The sequence below is a fragment of the Ambystoma mexicanum genome, chromosome 1p (genome assembly GCF_040938575.1).
Source record: "Ambystoma mexicanum isolate Mex_15411 chromosome 1p, UKY_AmexF1_1, whole genome shotgun sequence".
Taxonomy (NCBI): Eukaryota; Metazoa; Chordata; class Amphibia; order Caudata; family Ambystomatidae; genus Ambystoma; species Ambystoma mexicanum.
Window position 1 is genome coordinate 96,367,280 of NC_090921.1, and position 20,077 is coordinate 96,387,356.

A 20,077-nucleotide genomic window follows, 5' to 3' on the forward strand; every position below is an offset into this window, starting at 1 on the left:
AATAACCGTTATGTGCAAAATGTTTAACATTTGTTGCTCTAGCTTACTATGCCACGATTTTCCACACTTGCTTTGATTTGCTATGCCACAAATAGGTCTAGTTCCCTCTGCACATTGCGTTCTCGCACTTGAGCGATCTAAATGACACAAGGCCTAGTAAGATGGTTTGTCTCGGCCTCCCTCTGTCTTCCCTCCCTTGTCGCTCTTAGAAACACGGGTGTACAGTCGCGTTATAATTGACATATCACATGGTTTTGTGGCTATTTGGTATCTAAGGTAGACCTATGTACCCTGGTCCACTCTGCGTATTCGCTATGGCCGGGAGGCTTCTCATGCCATACGGAAATCCCGGTTGGAATGCGTCCAATCCCTGCCTTCATTCACATTGGCAGCAGGGAGAGGAATGGAGATAAGCTCCTTGAAACCCAATCTTAAGCGACTTATTGATAGACGAGTTTGCCAGGAGCTCTGGAACGTGCAGGCGGCAGCGGGGTCCTACAGCAATGCCAAGGTTAGGCCGACCTTTACTACAGGTTGGCTTGTGCCATGGCAGAAGGCATAGGAAATTGGCCTTCGGAGTGCCACGTCCGATTCCTTGCCTCTTGGCGGGTAGGAGGTAGGCTTTCTAATGTTTGCCATTTTCACCTGCAGTCTCTTTTCATAGCATTGCCCGTTCATCGTTCTCGTGGGCCGCGTCATCTAGGGTGCGTGTGAACGAAGCCTATGGTCTTGCTTTACGGGTCGGCCATCTTGCTGTAGGCTGTCTATCTGCACAGCCAGGCACCAAGGAATCCAATCTCGAGGGACTGGGACTAGAGGTCAACAAAAAATGACTCTACACGACTATTTGGCAAGTGGAGAAAGGCCTTCAGGGATGTACTGAGCCTAGTGTTGCCACCAAACCTGTTCTGCCAGTCTTAAAGGGCGCACATAAATTCAAGAACGATTGTGCAATCCTCGGGTAAGACATTTGACTTTGGCATCCAGCCTTTTTCTAATTTGACCTTTTTTCTCATGACCTTGTGTGTTTGAGAACTCTGCTTGCTAAGAAAGCTATGACCAAGTGTGCAGGCTGCCTTCCTTTATGCTGGTACGGTACTGTTTTGTTTCCAAAATCGTCCAGCGGTTTGGAGTGGTGCTCCTCTACTTTCTTTTTATTTATTTATTATTATTATTTTTTTTTTTATGGTTCCTCAACTTTTATTTTTAAAAAGGAACCCTTCCTGAATTATTTAGTTTTAAAATAAGTGTAGCAAGAAGTTGAAACGTGCACTTACGTGCCCTGCCCTGAACGTTCCCTTAAACAGCAGGCGCATGTGTTTGGGGGGGGGGGGGTTGCATTGTGTGTGGGAGGGGGCTTGGTGATGGAGTTTGTGGGGGGCAGGCCAGCAGGGAACATAGTGCCACTTATTCTTTTAGTACACTTAGACCACTGCCTAAAGGCATCCATTGTCCCCAGGCTAAGGAACCGTATCTCATCTGAGCTCGAGTGTCTAGAAGTCTGTGGCGCTCAGCAGCTGAAATGTGTTGCCTTTTTAAACATAAAATGAATTGGTCCTTTACCTTTTCAGTGTTGAAGATTCACTGCTGCAAAGGGAAGGGTTTGCCGCCAAATTCAGACAGAACTTACCCAGTGTCATTTGTCAGCCTTCTACTTCTCAAGGGTCCGAGAGACGCCGGCAAACTTCACTCCCCTAAAAGCAGTCCACCACGCTGCAGCACAACTTATAATGGGGGCACGAAAATTTGACCCAATTACCCCCATCCTGCGTGAATTACACTGGCTTCCGCTCCAAGCCAGGATACTGTTTCAAGACTGCATGTATCATCTGTAAAGCAGTCACGAGTAGCACAACATCGTACCTGACTTCTAAGCACCCCTTATCTGGTGGCACACGCTATTCGCACAGAATATCGATTTAATTTCACCATAAGCCTTCAAATGTAGCATTTCATATCACTAAATTAAACTTTAGGCAGAGTCATAGGTTAAATTACATCTTTTTATAAAATCACATTTATTTGTCTCACTGCAACTGTACATTCTAGAAAGATGGAACAAATTGGGATGCATTGTACAAAGTTATGATTTTAATAGGTTGGTTGCCAAACTTCACTAATGCCAAAAATCGTCGTATGTATGCAGCATAAGGCAGCACAAAGTTGAATGTTTAAAAACAAAATACTTTGGGTGTCCTATATGGTCTTTCTATGGTTCTACAATTTTGGCAGATTTAAAATAACGATAAACTGTAGGGACAGCACAATAAACTAAGATTCAGTTTTATTTCTCTCAACCTATTCTCCATTTCCTGGGTCCCATGTGCTTTGCGGTACACCTCTGTCCACTAGGGCTGGCTTTGAAGAGCCGTTTGCACCGTGTAATGCCTTTTGCTTTTAACTTTGAGGCTTGCCATACTGGTTACCTGGGGGTCACTGAAAACAATAGGTTGCTTGGCCAGGATTGTCGCACATAGCCAGCCATTCATTTCAACGTTCACCTGCCAAGCTAGTAGCTGACAAACTAAGGCCATGCCATGATTTTAGGGTAGTTTGCGTATTTGTAAACATGGGACTTGGGCTCAAGGTATTTATGATTTCAACCGTTTTTTTTGTCTTGGACACCGATGATTCCAATTCCATGGTGACTCGTCATGCAAATCTCTCTACAGCAAATGAGCTTTAACAGATGTCTTTAAAGATAAACATTTGCACCCAGGAAAGGGCGCTCAGCCCATCAGGTGGCTGGAACAGTGGGAAGAGACTGTACAATCCCTGCCCGCTCAGACAGCCACCCGAGGCCCTTCATTGTGGGGGGCAACATGGAGCCTGCCATGCCTACATATGTGATGCTGTGGAAATATTGGCCCTGCCTGACCTAGGAATTGAAATGTAAATGTTTCGGAAGTTGACTTCCTCCAGTGGGTAGAGTGAGGGTGGCACGGGCACTTTCCAAGTGCCCATTGTGCGGCCTAGACAGATTTGTCTGTGGGGTAATCGCCCCCTCCGAGACCTGCCCAGTTCTGTACAGCTTAGATGGAGCTTTGGCCTGACCCCTAGCCCTTCCTTATAGGCAAGCCTGTATCCAGACCAATGTCTTTTCAATCGTACTGGTTCAGCCAAAATCTGCACCAGTTGCGACCCTACTCTGACCCATGGTGTGGCATCCGCCCCCTTCGTCCGGTCCGGGCTGCCTTACTTTGGTTCTCCTTGGTCAGTCAGGAAGGACATGTGTGCACACCTTTACTGTATGCAAGCAAGAACATCCCGCCCAACGTCCCTAGGCGGACGCCCCGGATGCAGACCCCAGCCTTGATGGTGCCCCCTTGACCTAGTCATAGAGGTTTTGGAGGGCAGTGTCAATGGCTGTGGGACATTCATTCCCTGGAATTAAGGCTAGATTTGAACATTTCCACTTCCTGGCCATTTTAAAGACTTGGCACCACCTCATGAAGGGACAAGAGACTTTTATTGGTTGGTCTACTGCGCACTGTCCTTCGGAGGAGCGGCACATCAAGGCGGTTAGCTCCACAGTAGTGTGCCTATTGAATGTTTTTAACTTGTATATATGCACTTGTGTTACTGCTGCAACCGTGGCCTCACACTGTGGTCTTCTGTCTTGCAGGTGGTCTCGCCATGGGTGTGAAAGTCCTCAAGTGTTTTCCCTGGTTCGACCGGCGGAAGGAACGTGCCAAGCTCACCAAGAGCAAGAGCTTGGAAGGTAATGGGATATGGCTTTTTATAAATGCTCTGTAGATGTGCATTGGAGGGTAGGAGGCGACATTTCGGACGGGCCAAGAAGACTTGGGGCATTTACCCAGACCAGTCATCCCATGGTGAAGGGCAACCTGTGGTCCTTCAGATGTTTTGGCCAGCGACTCCCTCTCCGAAAATATGCCGGCTAGGGCTGACGGAAGTTCTGGGCCGAAACATGTGGAGGTGGCCTCAAGCTGTCCATCTTTGTGGTAGGTGTAAGTGCCCCACTCTTCTGTCGCTTGTTATTTTTAAAACCACCACATTTTGGTAGGTGCACTGCACAGAATGTGGTTGTGTCCCAGATGACGTGCTCTTTGTATGTTACGCAATCTGTAACGACGATTATAAATCCACTTAAATGTTACAACTGGTGTCTCTATTTTCTGCCCCCCAACTAAAGCATCCCAAAGCTCCCTCCTCCCCAACCTACTGATTAGTGACGCAATAACACCATTCTTATCCTTATAAAACCATGGTTAGCTTGGAGGAGACTGTAGGGACGTTTTACATGCAACAAGTCAATGGTCTGTATTGGTGGGCAAGCCTTTGTAGATCCCAAGGTGCCCGATCTATGCCCTCCTCGCAGACAAGCGGATGCTAATTGAGAAATTTTATATAAAATGCTTAAAACAATTATCCTGTTGCTATAGCTAGTATAGCTCTGTGGCAACGCGCTCGTCTTGGAAGCAAGACACAGAACAATACAGGTTTGAATCCCCCAACTACCAAACCTACATTTCCCATTTCTATTTTGCATACTTGTGTAATCAAGCATCATTTTTTTTTCTCCTTTTCTGGGGATTTCTTTGGCGGTAGCTCGACGTTATTTGCCCATTAAAACGCTATCAAGCGCTCCGTTGTGGATCAGTATTGTTGTGCACCTCTGTAAAGCGCTCCATTGCTTCTCGAGGCAAGGTGCGCGTTCCATAAATACCGTAATAATGAAGTGAGTCCACAGAGCGGTCTTGTACACTCACTTGGACCTCTGCATCCTCAATCAAAGTTTCTACTGTGGATCCTTGGAACATCTGAGAAATGGTCTCCAGCGATGGTCCATGCCATGGTCTCCAGCGATGGTCCACGCCATGGTCTCCAGCGATGGTCCACGCCATGGTCTCCAGCGATGGTCCACGCCTAGCTCCTTTCCTTATCTCTTCCTTGCTTACGAGCTCTCAAACGTACTTAATGTAACCAGACTCTCTAGAGCACATGGTTCCCAGTTCTCCCCTTCTGTACGATGACCTGTCAAACATAGCCCAGAAACGGGTTGACCCTGGAACTGTTAATGCTCAGCTGATCGGCCTCCATATGCTGTAAACTCTGCGTTGAGTGATTCAGACCAAGATGTGATCTTGCGATTCAATTTTCGCGCCATACGTTTCTCAAGCTATCATGTCACGCAGCTGGCCGCAGCTCAGTCGAGGGCCAAAATGATCCCACAATCATGCTCTGCACATGGGTTAGTTGGGCAAACATTTGGCTATTTTTTAAGTGCTTCAAAACATTAGCTGGCCCCCTCTCAACAAACCCACCATTTCTTGAAAATTGATGATGTGTAAGCCTCACTCAGCCTTTCAACTGACACGTGCTGTTCAAACCCACCCCCAGGTCTCGTTTTGATCCCTTGGTTCCAACAGTGGTAAGTGCCAAAACCTGCAGCCCCTCCCACCCCCTTAAAACCTATTGAAAATTCAAGAGCACTAGGCAAGCGACCGCAAATCAAGATGAATGGGGTTTTGTCGCTGCGTGGTGGCGGCATATGATAAGAAATATGGAATAGCAGGTCACTGACGACATATCAAGAGGAATGGGGAATAACCGACGAGGGACCGCACATGAAGAGGAATAACCGCTGAGGAGCAGCATGTAAAGAGGAAATATTGGGGAGGGACAGCATATCAAGAGGAATAACCAGTGCAGGACATTGCACCAAGAGGAAAGGGGAATAACCGGTGAGGGACAGCATATGAAGAGGAATAACTGCTGAGGAGCAGCATATGAAGAGGAATAACCAGTGCAGGACATTGCACCAAGAGGAAAGGGGAATAACCAGTGAGGGACAGCATACCAACAGGAAGAATGGGGAGGGGCAGCATATCTAGAGCAATGACGGGTGAGGAGCAGCATATAAAGAGGAATAATGGAGGGACAGCATAGCTAGAGGAATAACTGGTGAGGAGCAGCATATCAAGAGGAATAACCAGTGCGGGACATTGCACCAAGAGGAATGGTGAATAACCGGTGAGGGACAGCATACCAAGAGGAATAACCGGTGAGGGACAGCATATGAAGAGGAATAACTGCTGAGGAGCAGCATATGAAGAGGAATAACCAGTGCAGGACATTGCACCAAGAGGAATGGGGAATAACCAGTGAGGGACAGCATACCAACAGGAATAATGGGGAGGGACAGCATAGCTAGAGGAATAACTGGTGAGGAGCAGCATATCAAGAGGAATAACCAGTGCGGGACATTGCACCAAGAGGAATGGGGAATAACCAGCGAGGGGACCGCATATGAAGAGGAATGGGGAATAACCGGTGAGGGACAGCATACCAGCAGGAATTGGGATTAGGTGAGCAAAGGCATCTAAAGAGGTAATGGGGACTACTAGGTGAACCAAAGGGTTATGTAGGAATGGGGTTTACTAGGTGAGTGACTGGCTATCAAGAGGAATGGGGATGACTAGGTTAGTGACTGGCTATCAAGAGGAATGGGGATTATGGGATGAGCAATGGCATAGGAAGAGGTTGGGATTAGGTGACCCTTGACCTATCATGAGGAATGGGGGTTACTGGGTGAGCAATGGTGGGGACCATGTGATCTTTGGCATATCGAGAGGAATGGGGATTATCCTACAATATTCAACCCGATAAAGACACCAGCAAAATCTGGCATTTAACTCTTAAAATAATAATATAATACATACAAAAAAAGTCCAAATTCTAGTTCAACCAAAATAAAATCCTCTTTGTGCAATAATCTTTTCTGTGTGGTTTAAAACCATTCGAGTAAATCTCCTGGCTCTAATCCTGGCCAAAATGTTCAATTTGCCTTTAAACTATCCTCCCCCGAGGCAGGAAGGGAAACCGAGTGTGAGTGAAGCCGGTTCTGGCCCACACTGGCTGACTGAGCGGGAAACCAGTAACTAAGGGGGGGTGGGGTTTACAGCTGTTCTAGTGGGTGGCATTGGCGTTTTTGCCTAACTTTACATTCTTTGCCAGTGTGCACAAGACCCAGCCGTCCAGTTGCAGGCTGCCCCAAGTGTTGGGAATATAAAGGAGGCGGGCCGTGGGAACCCTTCTCTAAAACCTCCCTGGCTCCCAGTGGAGTCAACGATAGCCTTCATTTTTTGCATGGTTCACAAAGCTTCCTGGAGCTCGACCTGCAGTTACCCCCCTGCAAACACTTCTCTCTGCCTACCCCACAAGGACACCAGATCCATTTCAGTAAATGAAATCCCAGTCAAGAAAACCTGATGCACCCCCTTATGGTTGCCCAACTCCAGGCCTTGTGGGCCGGATCCATGCCAGGTTTTTAGGATACCCCTCATTCATATTCACAATACATTTCCATACAACGATTCTAGATGTGTGCACATTTTTCCTCATGAATATTAATGAGGGATATCCTGAAAACTCGTCAGGATCCCATCCCCGGAGGGCTGGAGTTGGACAATCCTCCAATTCATTGGGCTGAAAGCACGGCGTGTCCTCAACCAGGACTGAAGACCAAACCGCTATGATGGTGACCTTCATGAAGTCGCTCGGAAATGACCCCTTTCGCATTATCTTTGATGAATATGCATACTCGTCTGTCTACCGGTCACAATTTTTGAGTATCTTATGGTCTGCATAGCCTCTGTCCCTTTAAACAATTTCTCTCTTCAGACCCCAATGCGAGCGACTTGCCTCCCAACAGATCTCTTACCAAAGCTGTTTGTGTTCTTCCCCTTAGCTCCTGAACCTCCTAAGAGCCCAGTGGAACCGCCAGTTGAGAAGACCCGGGTACGATCCACCCCATCCAGCAGCAGCGACGATGGCCAGCAGGCTAGAGCCTACTTCAGCGGCAAGGCGCGTGTGTCCTTCCGCCATGAGATGGACTCCACTATGTCGGTCAATGACTCCACGTTTTGAGACTCTGCTTCCGGTCTTTGAGGATGTACCCGTTTGCATCATTGGACTTGTTCCGTTGGGGAGGGGAGCGGCATGGATTTGTGGGGACAAAACAAGTGTCTCAAAGGTCAGGACCCCAATGGGGCTACATCGATCACTCCCCCATTTGAGGTCAAGCAGAAACGGCCCATTGTTGCCTGAGGATGTTCCTGCCACTCCTGAGGGGAACAGGAGTGTAGTTCTTTTTTAAATCTTTGTGCTTGTCCCTTCTAATCTCAAAGGTTAACTTTGGACTCTGCAAGCAATTCCTGGAGGGGTGTGTCTGGGTTGTGGTCTGAAGCTGGGAGCATGACTGATTGGTGCACAAGGCCACTCCTGCTCTCTTGCCCCATCAGCTGCTGCTCGCGCCTGCTTACCTGCTAGTGTGAATACCTTATCGTGTGCCTTACCCATCACCAATCGCCCCTGGTGCAGTTCTTGAAGCCATCTGCAAGTATGCTCTTTTTTTCCCCCTCCATCCCCCAGACCGACTAGAATTGGAGGGCCGCATCCGTTCCAGCAGTCGCATCTGCCCCTTTTCGGTGTGCTACTAAGATGACCCCAGTTGCCAAGGGAGCCTCGGTCATGGGCTGTCGATGGATAACCGGTCTGCGGTTCTGGTTCTGACTGCACCAAGTAGCCATCCATCAGAACCATTTCTTCTGGTGAGCCTAGATATTCATATGCCATATGGTGTGCACCCCAACTTTTCTTTTGGTTCATTGCTACCCCACTTTATATTGGGGGTGGGCCCTTATTTTTTAGGGTTTTTTGTTTAATTTTTGATATTTTTTTCTAAACCTCATTGTGATTCTGTTGTATGAAGGGGGTGGGGGTGGTGGTGAGAGGATGCATGTCTGCTCTAGTTTACACATGTGCAGCTTTTTCAGTGGTGTTTCGTTGTTGGGCATCTCAATAGTCATCAATTCCAGAAGCCGCGGCATTCTCGACTGCCCGTTGTGTGCGTATACCCTTATACAGACCGCTGTGAAACAAGCCAGTCTTTTTGCAGATTGGGGAATGCCATGAACTCAGAAATGCAACAGTAGCAGCCCCTCATGGTCGTGCCGGTTTAGCACAGTCCTCTTCTGGATGCGAACGGGTGGGTTGCTGCGTCTCCCGCTCCAGTACTGGAGCCTCAAACGAGGGAACCAGCAAGGGGGTACCTACATCTCCTGCTTTTGTCCTTCATGAAGGGAGCTTTGCACGCGTTCCCGGACCCCAGACCTCATCAAAGGTTTGTATCTTATTATTCAATGTCTGGTGTGGCCCCTTGCACTGGTCAGGGGGTCTGGAGGCCGTGCCTTGCTATGCTTTGGAAGCGCATTGTAGCTATTTCGGACTGAAGGGCCTCCTACTCTGCAGCCTTGATGCTCAGCCGGCCTCCTGGATCCTGGCCTAGATTGGCTGTAATTGCAGTGCTTTCCAGTAAACCCCTGTCAAATAGCTGGTTGACCTGCAATGCATAAAACTATCCCTGTGTCATTGGACCGCTGTCCTGAGCAGCCCACTTGCCAGACTGTCTGGAAGGCCAGATTATTGGACAGTGGATTCCTGCCCAGTGCAGCCTTCAGGCCCTAGGGTTAACTGGCAACCAGTTTGTTTTTTGCTGCATCTAAATACTGCTTAGGTGAAGAGGTGATGAGAGGGCGATCGCCCCAAAACTGCAAGGCGAAAGTGGGCAGTAGAGGAAGAATCAAGTTGCGCAGCACTGGTTCACTGGGTATGTGGTTTGTTTACGTTTTGGTAAATTGAATTGGCAAGTTCACGGGTAGGGAGTGTTGTTGCCCACACTCTTGTATTTACATAAATGTGTTGGACCCTGTAATTCTTGCGCCGTTTAAGGTACACACAGTTTTTCAAGTTTTCATGTGAAGTATTTAATCCCTAATTTAGGTAGCTCAGCTGACATGTGTCAACCCTTTCTCAAGGCTAAACGAATTCTTGGCTGCTCATGGTTGATGAGTTTATGGCTTGCCGGTTTTACAATCCTGTTGGCAATAGCAGAGCCGGATTCCTTGGCTCCGCTGAAGATTGGCCTCCGGTATTTATGGCTTAGTCATCCGATGGGTGTTGGCCCCAGGCCCCGGTGGGCTTACTGTGACTTTCGGCTCCGGTTTTCCTCGGCTGGTCTCTGGATAGTGACTGCCACTAGAACTATGTTTGCACCCCGTTGAGTCCCCTCCAGGACGCTTAGTAGCCAATGGTACCCCATTTGAAGCCCATTGGCCATCTGGCATCAAAACCTGCCTCTACCCGGGTCCAAGCCTGCAGGACCTGGTTCTCTCGGTTTACAAGTCAGCATGGGCATAGCTTGCTGTTCTGCTGAAGCGGCCTTGCGGCACATGGTAGAGTGCTTGTTAGCATGCAGATTCCCTGAGACGCCCAGCAAGCAACATAGGGTCATTCTAGCCATATGTGCAGAGTTTTTATTTTTTTATTCAAACCGTTGTTTTGTTAGTTCGATCAACAAACTTTTACAACTTTTTGTTATGTTTCATAGTTCTTACAATTAAATATTACATATAATTTGTGCTTCACTTTGCATTTGATTATAATGAATGAAAAACTTTTAAATAATTTATTAGTTGGTAGCAAAAAATTCTAGCAAAGGAAACTCTGCAAAATGCTAAAATAACTTTGTAGCAGTTCATATGCACATTTTAAAAAAAGAATAATAATACATCTGCCATAATGAATCCATCATTCGACTTAAACTCTATTTAAGAAAACATATTCAACAGATTGACAAATCAACGTTGCACGACCATACGCATCTTAACAAATGTATAATGACGGTATAATACAAAGAAAAAAAAGCACATGGGTGCAGAGTCAACAGACAAACTTCTACTTAATGATAAATATTTTACAAGTAATGCTTGCAAACAACAGTGCACATGCTAGAAGTTTACACCAAGTTATTGATTCACACCTTCTAAACTTTGGTACATAATCTCAAGTTCCTGGTTAATGATTGCTAAAAATCTACAGAGGGACAAGATGAGACTTGTTCTATTACCCCACATACAAGCTATCCAAAGCCATTCTCTTTGAATATAATCCAAGCCTACACCATCTGTATCAAATATTAGTAGGCGGGTTGCCTCAAAATGTGGACAGAAGATGACTAGATGTTTTGTGGATTCAGTGAGAGTTACGTTGTTACAAAACCAACATCCCAAAACACTAGCAGATTTCAGAAGTGGATGCCAACATCGAATTCTTTCAAGAGTTAGTGATTGATTGAATTTGAATCGGAGATAAATTTCTCTAGTCTTGTTACATGGAAATTGAATTAAATGGGCTTTATGTGGGAGTCTTGGGGTACTGAATTTAGCAGCTTCTTCATATAGTTTAAATTCAGATATTCCATTCAGGATTTTACACCAATCGTGATCAAATGTGCACAGTTCGACATGAATTAGTCTGAATTCCAAGAACGATGGTTTGAGTGCAATTTCATCAAGTAAAGAGACCATTCGTTCATAGTATCTTGTAATGCAGGAAGGTGGGGGAGGCAACCAGCATCTGACCTAGATCCTCATATAGACAATTAGCTGGAGGATATAACATTTTGGCTAAGTTTGACAATAGCCGCCAGTTATATCGTTCAGATAATCAAGTAAGTCCAATTTCCTGCCTTACTACCATGTTGGGAATAGATTTAGCCAGGCGCAGGGCCCCTTTCCATATTCGACCTTGCAGTTGGTCAAGGAAGCTATCAATATTTGCAAGGCGCATGGCCAGAGCAAACAAAAGTACTGATTCAACTTTCAGAATATAAAATTGAATTAATGAGTATTTATAGTACTTGATATAGACCATCCGCATTGCGGTTGCAAGGGGAGCCGCTTTCTTATTCAGTGCCTCTTTCCACATTGCCAAGGAATTAGAGTCGGTTATTGTATAACCAAGATAGCGGATCGAAGGATTTATGGTAACTGGAAAATGTTCAATTGTCCATTTGTAAGAAGTGCATTTCCTCTTGAAATTCCATATGTGCAGAGTTGGGGGGGGGAGGGTGCAAACGCACAACTGCCCCTTCTCTAGAAACGGGGGCAAATACCACACAGACAGTATGTTTTAAAAAAAACCCTGTCCTGGTTTTGGGGAAAGGGAGAGTGACAGTCCCATTTCTTTTTACAATTTTTTTAATCACCAACAATGAACAACTAAATAAAAACCTCATTAGATGAATGTTGTCATTTCAGGATGGGCTCGAACCCCCAACCTTTCAGGTACAATCCTGTATGCATTAACTGCTTGCGCCACAGAGACAGGCCGAGAGGGAAGTACATAGCACTGCATGTAATGTCAAACCGAGCAAAAGTACATTTATTTTGCTTAATACTTACAGCTTTTTCCGTTGTTAAATTGTGTTTATAGTTGACATGCTCAACTTTTCACACCACTCACGTTCATAGGACAAGTATAGCATTAAAATACTATCCATGCTGCTTTTACCTATTTTCTCAACGCTCAAGCTGCACAATTTGTATGCAGATGCTGTGGGAAGTAGGATGCGGGGGTAGGAAGGGTTGGGGCCGGTGGGTAGACATTCCTTTATGTTTCCTGTCCCATCTATTTAGTCTTGAAAATCTGGTCACCTGAGATGAATTTATATATTCTGTAGGTTTTTCGTTATTCCTTCTTTACAATGTACCATTTCCACCTGTTTCCCCCGCGGTGAGTGCAGGCGCCCTGTTTTAGACATCTGTTGTGTAGAGCTAGCTGGCCAGGAAAAGGCATGCCAGTTTCATACCCGATGCAACACTGTCATCGTGTGGACACATCTTTGTAGAACAGTACCGGTTTGTTGCTTTTCGTTCTGATGAGGGGGAAATAGTTGAACTCTCGTGTAGGCCAGCCTGGCACTGCCCGTCTGCTGCCCTGAGAAAGGTGGGATGCCCTTCATTAGAATGGCCAGCGAAGGTTGATGCCATAGCATAGGTTTCTAGATAAATCAGGGACACCATGCTCCATTCCTGGGCTTCCATTTCTCCATCTGCACTCTGGGCGTTATAGTGTTGGGTTAGTGGAATTGAATAGAATGGACTAAATGAAAAGCGATGTTCCTGCAGAGCCTTCAGTTAACCGTGGATGTAACTGACGTTGCTGCCATTCCTGGGATGCCTGCTAAGCAGTGCCCCAAGCCTGGCCCCGGTGCGGGTGTGCTAATATTTGGGACACCATCACATTTTGCAGCCAGCCGGCCTCATTTTGTGTCATGCCTCTGGTTGAGACTCTTTTCTAAAAGCAATGATCAAGCTTTCCTGCCACGCACAAAAGCAAGATGGCTTTCCAAGCGCCAGCCAACCGGCTTTGGTGGAAGTGGATGGAACTTTCAGTGTCCAATATGTCTCCCGGCGAAAATCTTCAGGTTTCCCCTCAATGTTTCTTTCAAGTGTTTCTTCCCTGACCTTTGACAAACAGGAAGTACATCAGGGGTTCAGGTGCTCTTTTAAAGCACCAAGGGTTTCCTGGGAAGTGTCCGGCAGATGGACTGCACCAGTCGGGTACGCTTGTCCGCTGCGTGTGCGGGCACTCTACAATAAGGATTCTGTTAAAACAAACCGGTTCTGTTGTCTTGTTTATAGTCTGGGTTGGCGAAAGCTTGTGTTGTGTTTACACTTCAATTAGACTGTAGATATTACCAGGGTTCTGTATATTTTATGGTTTGCTCTCCCTCGTTTTGTGTCCCGCTTGCTATGCTATTTTGTCCAAATATTCCTTCCGCAGCGAAATGAAATTAATCCAGTTCATATCAAGAGATGGCTCTGCATCTGAGACTTCTGAAATGTTAGGTACGGATGATAATGACTCGATTGTGCATTGCACGCTAGCAAACGGCTCCTCCAAGCGACCCCCCCCCCCCCTCCACCCACCCACCCACCCACCATCAGTGTTACAGCGGCGTCCTCGCCATGAACCGCAGCCCAGACTACGCCGAGCCCCCACCCTGAAGGGCTGCATCAGTGCTGCTCCCCCTGCGAACCATGTACTCTTTGAAGGTCACCTGGGCCATTGTGCTCCATGCTTTTTTAATATTGTGTAACTGTTTATCTTTTGTAGCTGCTTTTTGATTGGGTGTCAGTTTCTATGGATGTGAATTTTACTTCTTGGATTTCACCGGGGCTGCCCCCAGCTGGTGGGTCCTTACCCGTCGTGTGTAGGTCTGGGGTCGCAGTGTCCTACACCGGTTACCTCGACGTTTTGCACATGCTTCACAAGTGCCTCTTGCGTCATGAGCTACCCTACTGCCTTGCACCGACGCAGCTGTATTGCAATTCTTTCAACTAATTAGACCTTGAACGTGTATTTTATCCTATCCTGTTACCTGTGTGGAACGTTTCCAATAAACTGTGATTTTCAAAAACTGAAGGAACTCCTGTGGTGTTTGCATGGTCCTGTGAGGTGCGTGAATGGCTGCGCTTGCAGAGGTCTTCAGGGCAGGGGAACGTGCAGCGCCCCGATTATTCCGGACTCCTAGCCCTGATCTTCCTCATCAATTCTCCAATTTCACAAATCTCTCAATCGCTCTTTCAATGACACCTGACCGAGGACTAATCCCTGTGGACGCACAGAGCGCTACTCTTAAGAAGATCTCCACAAGTAAAGGTGGGTCCTATGAGCAAACCAAAACAAGAAGTTGGTGTTGCATGAAATAAATTGATCTTGGTTGCTAATCCAGCAAAAATAGATTCCCCTACACCTACTTATCGCAAGACGGAGTTTAATCAGCTATATGCACAACCGCACCACAATATCACAATTTAAGAACAAGGACATATCTACATATGTCCAAAACAATTTTTCAATGTTCCAGGAGTCCATCACGCCTAGCCATGTAGCACCATGAAGGGGTCTCAGGAGTATAGCTCGGGGGCAACGTGCTGGCTTTGGAAGCAAGACGACACAGAGCACCACAGGTTCGATGCCCGGGTCTGTGCTTAGAAACCTCTGGGTATTAAGCGTGTTATAAATAACCTATCATATCATGAAACATGTATTCAATGAAAACGGCGTAACCAACATATGTACATCACAAAACAATTCATTTTAATCCAAAGAAAGCAAACCAAAATTAAACCATCCTGGATCTGTCATTAGTCGATGACAAATCGTTAATAAAAACCGTCTAAACATCTATGCATCCCGAAACAAGATCATTTTGACCTGAATGAAAAAACGGACATTAAAAAAAACGAACAAAAGTCTGTGCTATGCCAGCCCAAACCCAAGCTACCCACACCCTGTACAGCGTGCCGCTGCGCTCAAGCCGGGTCCTCCCGTAATGCAATACGATTATTACTAAAGGAGGCAACAAAAAAGCTTGGTTTAAACCCCATCCTACCCTGGGGGAGACCACTACCTTGTAACCATCCTTGGTATATGTGAGGAGCTTATGCATCCTTTTAACCTCTATCCCTACTTTACACTGCAACTGCCTGCCTTTCACAGGAGGGTGTGTGTGGTGGGGGGGCTACATAACGATAGTGACTAGGGCATGGAGGAGTAAATGGAACGTCTCCCTCCACATCACTTTTCTTCGTCCCAGTCAGGACTGCCCAGGCGGCGCGCAGAGACTGTGGTGGATGGAGCGCAACTTTAACTGGAAAACCTACAGTATGCAGCACCCCTCTACTGACCCCACAGCCCCTGGCCTCTAGGAGGTTAGTGGGGTAGTCCAGAATAAAGGTGTGTTTTCACCCAAGTTGCAGCCCTACAAATGTCTGAGGAACCCCATGGAGGGTTATGTGATTTTTACCAACGCAAATTTCAGAGTTGTGCATTTCATTACACTCGTGAATAGGCGTTTTATAAATGCCATATCATATAATTGCGACCATAATACCGAAAAACACCAAATTTGGGGTCGTCCCCCCCCCTCACAGGCCACCTGTGTTTTTTACCCTTAAAACGTCACCCCACCCGACCCATTTTATCCCCTTACCCCACTACCCCATATATATTTAATATTTTTGGTGTTTTTCGGTATCGGTGAAATGTACCACTCTGTTCTGTTTTTGGTAAAATGACTGGGTAGACCCCTGGAGCTCTGTCCAGGAGGCCACCATGGACCCTAATGAACTGCACCTGTATGTAGATGTGGGGGGTGGGGGTACTGCTGCCTCTGCACATGCCCTGGTAATGGCACCCCTAATACTCCAAGTGAGGTAGGGAGGGGCGACCTTTCCACACTGAGCAGACACCCTAAACCTGGTAGTTGGAAGACTTCCTAACATCTGTTGGACTTTGGTCCAGATGTGCAGCTCTCCTACAGCATAGGAGGTGAAGCAGCCTTCCTTCTCTCCTCAGGAGAGGGATAGCAGGAATGATGCATATTGATACTCTATCTTCAAGGGAGGGGAGGCAGCACATGGAGGGCGGTGGGTCAGGTAGAATCAACCTGTGGGACCGGGGAGACTGTGACGTTTTAGCAGCATGGACCCCAACTCCTGGACCCATTCCATTCCACCTCGCCCCATGGGTCTGTTGCCATTATGAGTTGCCAGGGGGCCTTCATTTATCCTTTCAGGGAGGCCCGTGTTAAACCAGTCCTGCTGGGACTTGAGAACCAAGTTGCTGACGAGTTTCCAATTCTTGGCGTATGTGACCTAGAACTTCAGAACCTCTCCGGAGGTACCAGGAATTTTAAGGCAAAAACACTCTCTCTGCATGCTCCAGGTGCTGCGACTCTTGCCTGCTCGGCATCCCTGATGGATCTGGTCTGGGAGAGGAGGCAGAAGGTACACTGCATTAGTCTAAGCTGGTATGTTGCGGAAAACAATGCCCTTCTGTGGCATATTGGTGAAACCGTGAGCATGTGATGGCGTTCCTCCTCCACCCATGCCAAGACTCCATTGGGGGGAAAGTGAAACAAAGGCACATACAGAAGGTGGTTGAGGCATGGAGTCAAGAACGCGTTGGCTCCTTGTGGTCCAGGTACAATGATCAAAAATTGACTAGCTCAGAGTTCACCATTGTGGCAGTTAAATCCAGGTACGGCTCATCCAACACGTAGCGTATCTTCCAGAAATCCTCCTTTGTGAAGGGACGGCTGTTCCAAGGAGGAGATACCCTTGTGAGGTGGTCTGTGCTCGAGATGTCTAGGCAATGGGTATGTGCAGTAGCACATTGGAGCGTATCTCAAGTGCAGAATGACCTCTGACCCAAATAACTGGAGATACTCAAAGAATATGGCAAAATACTACTATCAGCTCAAAGTAGGGAAATCTGGTGACCATAACGAAATGCAGCTCACACACCCATCTAAGTTTCGATTACACAACGACTTTATACTTAATGTACATCAGCTATAACGCCATCCTATGTGGCAAACAGTAAACCTATCAAGGACAGGTATTGGTTAGAGGAACATATATACCTATAGCATGTATAAGTGTTAATAACATGAGTGGCTGCCCCTTATCTAGTAGGCACCCCTCGAAATACGTATAATGCTGATTATAAAAATAACAGCGGGTTGGTTTCTGCAACAATGTATAGCATGTCGCTACATAGCCTCTCAAGATTGGTTGGCATACTCTCCCAACCTTGGACATTTGGATCGCTAGCCGCACGTGAACAGAATTAAATTCTGGTGCAGAGAACGTCAGACCGATGGCCACATTGGTCCATTAGCCTACCATCTCATCAGCTAGACCATGAGCCAAAGCTTATTCTTTGTATTTGACCTTGCTGGCTGTTTTGATCTTTGGAATTTTTAAGGGAGTCCGGGTACACCACTATCTTCTTGTGAGGCTTAATGAATGGACCTTGTTTCGAGTCTTGCATCACGTGTCAATAGAGCATGAATTTGTCAATTTCGACCTGTTATTTACTGCTATTTGATTTAATTTGTGCAAAGAAACACTTGTGTACAGGCGTATTATACATGCCATATATCAATTATGCTGGGTGCTATTACTCCTCTTAGCCTCTGGAGACTTGGTTGCTCCATCTTACTTGTGCTTTCTGCACTCTTCATTATCCAATACTTAGCACTTAGATGTTTTCGCTTCTATCTAATCTAAGCAAAATGTGCCCTTCATTCCTATCTTATCCTAGTTAACTCCCTTTGTACTTTTCAATTATGCTTTGCGGTGTCATCCTTAGTCTTAGTAAAACAGATATTCTTTGTTCCTCGCAGGAAGCTGATTTGCAGCCCGGGTTTGTCTCGGAGGTAGTGTTTACATGATCCGACATTCATATTTCCATCATGGCCACTTTACTTCTGTTATAGTTTCTACTGCAGCAAGCTTCTATATGTCTCATCTACCTTGCATTTCTGCATATGTACATTTGTTGAGCTTTCTCACTTGTCTTCTTGGCATACATGATTTCTTAATCTCTGACTTTCAGTACACCCTCATTCTTTAAGTTTCTTATATTGTTTATGTGCCTCATTGTGTCTTCCCCTTATGTCTCTTTACTATCATCTGTTCGCACTTACGGCTCTTCTGTATCTGATGGTGTATGCCGACATCCTTTCACCACTTCAGTGCAAGGGTACATTCTATACGGTTGTCTGAGTGCATTACGTCTCTCACACACTCGGTGTGTTATTGGGACGATACCTGGTGCCATGCACAGAGTCTTCCTGCTTTGATTCCAGTATGACGGAGGTGAGGGGGTGAGCACTAGATGACATCTGCTCCTCTACATTCCCCCCTCTGGTCGAGTCCTCGACCACCTCCTCAATCTTCCTCACCTTCTCTTCACACTGTGGCTTCTTCGGGATACATATCTTTGTCACCGCTCTTAGGTGACCTGCATTCTTTATATGTTCATCCACAATCCATCAAATAGCAGCACTTCCTGGATGGTGGACAGAATATCCAATGTCCTTTATATTCCTGTCATGATTCCTGCCCCTCATGTCCCCAGCCCTCCAAGATGTCAGGCTGGAGCCAGGCCACAATCAGCTACATGGCCCTCAAGGGCCTCCCCATCCCTCCAAAGACCCACTTGGAGTCAGACTTGGCACTTGTGGCACCAGACTCACTCACTCCCATAGGATAACATTGGGGATTGGACTTGTAGTGCATTGATGGGGACAAGATGGATGCCCCACATATTTCGGTTCCCAGAACTGCATGTGCAGTCTAGTCTTTTGGGTGTGGTTCAGCCCAGAGACACCTGGGATACCCAGAGACTATTTAAGCCACGCCCAGGCTGAGAAACATGCTGTTTCCTGCACCTGCAGCGTGACACTCACTGTGTTCGGATCGGTCTCCAGTAGGCCTGCATCTTTCTTCTGCGCTCAACTCCTGCAAGAACACTGTTAGGAACAGCCTTTCCTTGCGGTGCTTCTGCACATCATTCATCGCTCCTTCTGTTCTGCGGGCATCTTCAGCAGTGTAATTCCCATCCCGGGACGCCGCTTCCTAATGGAAAATAACAGAAAAAAGGCATTAGTAAGCATTCAGCAAATCTTCGCTTATTTTTAAAGACTGTACAAGCTTCAAATGCTTACCTGAATCCCAGCCGCTCTGGGGGAACTGTCTCCGGAACTTCTCATCCATCTGCAAGAGGGAAAAGACACTCCAGGTTAGCGTGGAAACATCCAGAGGCGCCGCATACCGCGCTTACTCACCGCATTTCTTCTTCATAACCGGCATCCATGCTGAAAACGTCGCGGCACCTAAAAGACGCAGAAAAAGAACTCAGTTCAATACAAATATGAAAGGGTTGCATCACGCATCGCGCTCTCAACTTCAGCGCTACTCATCTCAGCAGCACGTCGCCATCCCCGGACGCCGGCCATCATCTAAGAAAGGAAAGGAACGAAGTTAGAGAACTTTTCAAAAGACTCATTATACTTACCTGTCGGACTCTTGCCAGTGAAGTAACTAGGCAGCAACAAGCCTGCATCAATCAACGCACCCCTGCACTGAAAGCAGGACAGAGAGCACACTTTCCAAGAAAACAAGGTGAGCTGTGGATCAAAGGGAAGGGTTGGACCCCGGGGAAGAAGGGGTTCAAGCACACAGACAATAGGGAGTTAAACTCTACAAATCCTGTGCTTCAGGCCCAATCTCCAGTCGAGTAGACTCCAGGGACGGGTTTGAGGTTGTAAGAGGTCAGAACAGGCTGAGTGACATCCCCGTGGATACCAGGTGAGCGATACAATTCCTTGTGATTCTTGGTGTAATTGAAT

General features: G+C 46.7%; 1 protein-coding gene across 5 annotated transcripts in view; it reads left to right on the plus strand.

Annotated features, from left to right (window-relative positions):
- The window catches only part of C1PH17orf114 (chromosome 1p C17orf114 homolog), a 174,408-nt gene extending 160,113 nt beyond the window's left edge, over positions 1-14,295 (plus strand). For 4 of the 5 annotated variants that reach the window (XM_069644147.1, XM_069644133.1, XM_069644124.1 and 1 more), the window contains 2 exons: positions 3,626-3,721; positions 7,715-14,295. In XM_069644147.1, coding sequence (XP_069500248.1) covers positions 3,637-3,721; positions 7,715-7,893 — 264 coding nt within the window. In that variant the 5' untranslated portion in view covers positions 3,626-3,636 and the 3' untranslated portion in view covers positions 7,894-14,295. Of the gene's footprint in view, positions 1-672; positions 962-3,625; positions 3,722-7,714 lie in introns of those variants that run through there. The other variant, XM_069644156.1, reaches the window with a different exon arrangement.
- The last annotated feature ends 5,782 nt before the right edge of the window (positions 14,296-20,077 follow it).